The 5,959-nt window shown below is 48.2% G+C and overlaps 1 protein-coding gene across 1 annotated transcript in view; it reads right to left on the bottom strand.

Moving 5' to 3' along the window:
• Positions 1-5,483, bottom strand: part of cdh13 (cadherin 13, H-cadherin (heart)) — a 382,402-nt gene extending 376,919 nt beyond the window's left edge. Inside the window, exon 1 of the mRNA XM_031564913.2 lies at positions 5,280-5,483. Within this exon, the coding sequence (XP_031420773.1) occupies positions 5,280-5,324 (45 nt within the window). The 5' untranslated portion in view covers positions 5,325-5,483. The remainder of the gene's footprint in view (positions 1-5,279) is intronic.
• Between the last annotated feature and the right edge of the window lie 476 nt (positions 5,484-5,959).

Below are 5,959 nucleotides of genomic sequence, written 5' to 3'. Positions count from 1 at the left end.
TGTCCAAATTGCATCCAGTTTGTTGTTTCTCTGTATGCAGCTCATGCTTGAAGCCTCACGGGAGCACGGATGACCTCCTGAAGGCGGGAAAAACATGGCTGGTTCAGTTTCCACACAAGGTCAAAGCCTCCCAGAGCTGAGAGGAGACTTGCGCTGACCCCGCAGTCCATTACACTGAACCGCTGAACCGCAATCACCAGGGGACACAGAGAGAGATGGAGAACCGGCCAGGCTACTCTCAAAGACACGGGGAGAGAGATGGAGAACCAGCCAGGCTACTCTCAAAGACACGGGGAGAGAGATGGAGAACCAGCCAGGCTACTCTCAAAGACACGGGGGAGAGAGAAGGTGAGGGAAAGAGAGGCAGGGAGAGAGGGAGGGAGGGAGGGAGGGAAAGTTGTAGAGTCAGGAAAGCAAGCAAAGAGAAGCACAAGAGCAAGGTGTGTGTGTGTGCTTGAGAGTGTATGTCTGTGTGTGAGTGAGTGCGTGTGTATGTTGGAGGGAGGGGGGGGGTTCTCCCTGCCAATGCACTTACAGGAAATATTTAACCCTGCATTACTTTCACCACACTCACAGAAAGTGCACAGATTCTGTCTGCCATCAGTCGTAATGCAGCTCGCCCCATCGACCGGCTCCACGTCTCCACGCTAATCTGAGCCCATTACTGGACCTCTTCAGCAGGACTCACTGGCCCATTGTGAGAGGCACCATCATAAGGGGCTGCATTCTCAGCACAGAACACACGGACCATCATCTTTCCGGCCTCTGCCACTTCAAACACCAGCAATATCCTCCCTGGCAGACAACCCCACCCGACACAAACCGCCCCCTCACACCATACACCCCGCTGGTCTCACAAGCATGACAATGCCAATCGCCAGGGGTCAGACAGAGTGACCTCCCTGTCTCCGAGCCAAGGGCATCTGGGCTCAACCCAGCGTTCCATAGCTACGCGAAAACAAGCCTCTGTATTATCCTTTGGGGTTTTGTTCGGCACCCCCCCCCCCCCCCAATCTCTCTCTTTCTCCGCTGCCTCTGTCAAAGCTGTCCTTCTCCAACACACACCACCACCACCACCACCACCCCCCGGTTTCCAAACACAGAGAGAAGCCCTGCAATTAGGGCGAAGCATGAAACCCCATCCGAGCCCGCCATTGACCTTCACCGCGCCCCCCCAAACAGCCCCTCCAGAAAAGGGGGTCAGAGCAGAGGAGGTGAGTGCATTCTGGTCCACATCGCCGCTAATGACTAGCGCCTCTCATTACTGTCTTCATTACCGGAGCCTTCATTTACCTTATTGTGCTTCCCTCGCCTGCTTGCCCGCTCGTAATTATCATTTCCTCTCTTCCCAGAGAGGAAGAGAAAGACAGAGAGAGAGAGAGAGAGAGAGAGACAGAGAGAGAGACAGAGAGAGAGATAGAGACAGAGAGACAGAGACAGAGAGAGAGACAGAGAGAGAGAGAGAGAGAGAGATGCCTTTATCAACAATAAACTTGTGAGGAAATGTTGAATGTTGCATTGCGGCTCAGATGAACTGCATATCTGAACATAAGGGCCCCAGGCAACCACCTGGGCCATTTTCACACATTGTAGGATTGGTTCTGAATGTGTTCCAGTAACAGAGCTTCTCTCATTCACAGAAGACAATGCAAAGGTGAGATGAGGACTCCTCTTGGAAGAGCAGTCCACACACACACACACACACACACACACACACACACACACACACACACACACACACACAAACACACACCGTCAGGTTTTTATGAGTAATCTATTTATCTGACGACAGACGGACTGCAGTCCCCAATCCACAGTGACAGGCTAACATCCGTTTGAGCGCTGGATTCATTTTGGATCATTAGGAGCGAGGATTGCATCCATCATGTCAGGAACGTGATTATCTTTCCCAGGGAGCGATGCAGTTCACTGGGACTGGTCCCGAGCCATGTGCAGTCATCGGTTGGCGCTCACGCTCCCTCAGACTGCTCCGCTGAACATCTATTGCTGGTGATGAGTAGCCCAGGCACACGACACAGCCAATACCAATGCCACTCCCCATGGCTGACTTTGGGTTGAAATGGATAGTGGAGCTGTTAGAGTGAGTGTGTGTGTGTGTGTGTGTGTGTGTGTGTGTGTGTGTGTGTGTGTGTGTGTGTGTGTGTGTGTGTCAGAGAGGGAAGGGGAGAGACGGCCTGACAAACACTGACGCAGTGTGTGCACGCGCGCACATGTGTGTGTGTGTGTGTGTGTGTGTGTGCCTGTGTGTATATATATGTGTGTGTGTGTGTGTGTGTGTGTATATATATATATGTGTGTGTGTGTGTGTGTGTGTGTGTGTGTGTGTGTGTGTGTGTGTGTGTGTATATATATATATGTGTGTGTGTGTGTGTGTGTGTGTGTGTGTGTGTGTGTGTGTGTGTGTGTGTGTTTGCAGAAAGCAGCCCCACTGCTGCACCTGTCACTGCTGTAATTAGCAGTGTGTGTGTGTGTGTGTGTGTGTGTGTGTGTGTGTGTGTGTGTGTGGACACACCTCTCTCACTGATACCAATGGATCACGGGAGTAAATGGAGGCAAACAGGCATTGATGTCACTCAGTTTAGCACACCCCATCTGCAGTCTCCTCCAAGGTCACTTGTCCACACAAACACACAGCTGAGAAGAGTGAGAGACTCCTCAGTATCCACACAGGGGTCAGCGGTGCAACCAACTGGCTGTCTTAACCCACCAAACTTCCTCAGGATATGTTCTGTGGAACCGTAAAATGATTGGTGGACCAAGGGTCACTTCACTGGAGCACAGCGGTCTTTTTCTATCTATTTTGTCCTTTAGCTATTTACTAAACGCACCTGTACATTGGCTGCGACAGTTGAAGAAGAAACTGACACTTGAAGAAAACAACAAGCACACAGAGAAAGGTGGAGGGAAGAGAGAGAGATAGAGAGAGAGGAGCGCCCGCACCTTTCGGCTGTGCGGTGCTTATTCTGACTCATCGCTGAGACTCTCAGCTGCTCAGCGTTTCATTTTGAAAACAGGGATTTATAGAGGGGGATTCGCTGCCGCTGATACGGTAGAGCAGAGCACTTGGCGCCCTACCTGCACGCTATAAATAAGTGTTTCACTTGATCACACACTGAGCGCATAGTAATGTGAAGTGATGGGCCTACACACAGAACAGGCAGCGGTAAGCCCAGACGAGGAAAACAACTTCGACAGAAGAAAATCACTACCATGTGTTAAAAATGAATGTAATTAGGCAACGATTTAGTTAGGTCTGTTTACCAAACCACACGTACAAGTTCGCCATATAATGTCCGAGAACGCGAAGGTTGCTGAGCTTTGGCCCGACGGAAAATCCGACACAACCGGCCGTAAAAGTCTGGGAGTGTGTCTGAGAGTGCTGAGGCGTGACCGCCATGAGCCATGAGCCAGGCAGAGACTGTTTTATTTCACCTTTATTTACACGAGTACTGAGCGGCCAATATAATGTCCCGCTGCAGTTCCAGGGGTGTTTTATCACGGGTTTTGCAGCCAGTGCGCACACTATTAGCTATGATAATAAAACAATCTAATGGAGAACAAAAGTAGCACCGCAGCATGCTGCATTTACTTTTAAAAAAATATATGGAGTGGGCTATAAAAATTATCTAAATGTTTGCCAGATGCGACATCCTTAGGAGACCATAAATCCTAGCAAGGACAAATAAAACAAGCATTTCATGTTAAGATCTTATGTCAGGATTGAAAAGTTTCCCAGGTGAGGAAGCTGACTCTGCCTGTGTCACTCTACAGAAACTCTACAGAAGGTGGACGTTAAAACACAAAAATAAAACCGTCAATCAAAACTTCGCGATTAGTAGCCTACCCACTGCTTCCTACCATGAGCCATAAAAGACAGTGACTAATGTTACATTGCAAGGACCCTACCCGACCAGCGAGCACAGTGGCACATGTACCACTCTTGCGCACAATGGTCTGGTCTATGTAAACACAAAGGAGACACGAGAACAGGACCTCTAGGAATTTAACTGTATGGCATCGCCACCAGAGCTGGTGAAATCCATCTCCCACAAATAGGCATGATAGGCCGCCGGCTCATTCAGCACCTGACGTGTCTGGAAAGCCGCGCTCAAGCGAACGCTCAGCATCTGGGAGTGCCGAACAGCGTGCTTTCCATTTGGCCGTTCTTTGGAAGCCTGCCCGTACAACTGCGCGGTGCTATTAGCTGCACCTGTTGTTCACGTTCAAGTGTGTGTGTGCAGTGGTGTAGAAATCATGATACAAACATGACCATCCTCTTTTAGAGTCGTCAAAGGACCCCAGGGGCCATACCAAATCTTTAGGCTGCTTCATTGTCTGTAACCTCATATAGCCTTGCATACACGTTGCAAATGCGGTCTTGTCCTTCAGCTCTACACAAAAAAAGGCCTTTGGGAATTTACAAAAAAATCATGTAATCAACGAGGCGAGGCACACATTTAACAGCCCTAATTAAATCCGTATCAACCTCAAAAGGCATCACTTCACGAGAACAAGGCATTTACAAGCATCGTGGCGTCGTCTCCGACAGTAGGCAATGGTAGCGTATTAGTGCAAAAACTGTCAAAAAAGTTTAAAGCGTTAGAGTCATACATTGACAGCATCAGGGGGCTATTTTCATGTTTATTTATGCTGCCAGGAAGCCTGTGAGCCTGACGAAGAGCCCCTTGGACGGCCGGTGTCAGTGAATCCCTCTCTCACAGACCGCTCGCCTTAATGAACAGCCAAAGAAACGCTCAACTTCGGAGGTGAGCGGAATATAGATGCGCCTGGAAGCGAGTTGACTCGTGATTTGCACATAGCCCCACACATTACTGTTTTCACCCGCAGTGCAATGCATGCAGGCAAAAACGCATCCGTTAACTGTCCACTGCGGTCACAGAGATGAAAACATTCTCTCCGACAAACAAAATCCACCACAGCGTTAAGATTTAAAATGGCTAAGATTATTCCTCGATTTAGTGCACCTTGTACTTCAACATAGTCCGTTAACTATTTTCCTAATCTGTTGGTAGCCTACTAAATTAGATTACAAATAGCGTAACATCTTAATGTTTGGATACTTCAGTGGGAAAGCGTCTCGACACATACTATAGGAATCTAGATCCACTCGGAACGACAGCGACAGTGTGCATGTCGGTAGACTGAGCCATCCAGAAAAGCAGTAAAACACAGCAGACAGTTAAACGGAGCGGACAAATATCCTCGAATTTTCCGTCGGAAAACATTCTTGCTCTTACCTGGGAGGCGAGGAACGCTACAAAGATGTGAAATCCCATCTCCATGGTCTTAGTTCTCGGAATAAAATTTCAAAACAGCGTTCAGCTTTGACCAGCTCTGCTCATAATCCCAGAGTCGAACTGCCACTGCGAGAGTAGAGCCCTTGCCTCGAGCTGCCAACTTCCCAAGTAGAACTGCAGCCTCATCACAGAAGCATTGGATAAAGGCGTCGAGACCACAACCAATAGATTTATTGGGGGGACTTCTTGATACCCAGTGGAACCACTCGCAACAATAATTTCACAAATTATGCGTTTGTTAAGGGGGTTTGGAACACTTCAACGGATTTAAATTATTAAAGTTATTTGATTTGATGATGATTAGCAGACTGCTTGAACAGTATAATTGTACATCTTAATCCTGTCATTTGGGCATCGTTTTTCGACTCGCTGTTTATCATTCCTGTCATTCTTGTGAATCGAATGAGATTAACAGTCGTTTGCCTAGCATTTAGTCACATCTCAAATATTAAATTTGGAACTGCGTGGGCTCGCTGATGGGGAAATTATTCTCAGCTCAAAATATTAACGTTCGCGTCTGGATGTGTTCGTTGTACGGTTGTGTCACATGGAAGCTTTAGGTGTGGGTGAGCGTGCCACTCTGTTCATTCAAATGAATTCTTAATTTTCTACAGCATGTA

The sequence above is a fragment of the Clupea harengus genome, chromosome 3, assembly GCF_900700415.2.
Source record: "Clupea harengus chromosome 3, Ch_v2.0.2, whole genome shotgun sequence".
NCBI lineage: Eukaryota > Metazoa > Chordata > Actinopteri > Clupeiformes > Clupeidae > Clupea > Clupea harengus.
Note: the sequence above shows the minus strand (reverse complement) of the source record. Positions and strands in the feature narration are given on the sequence as shown.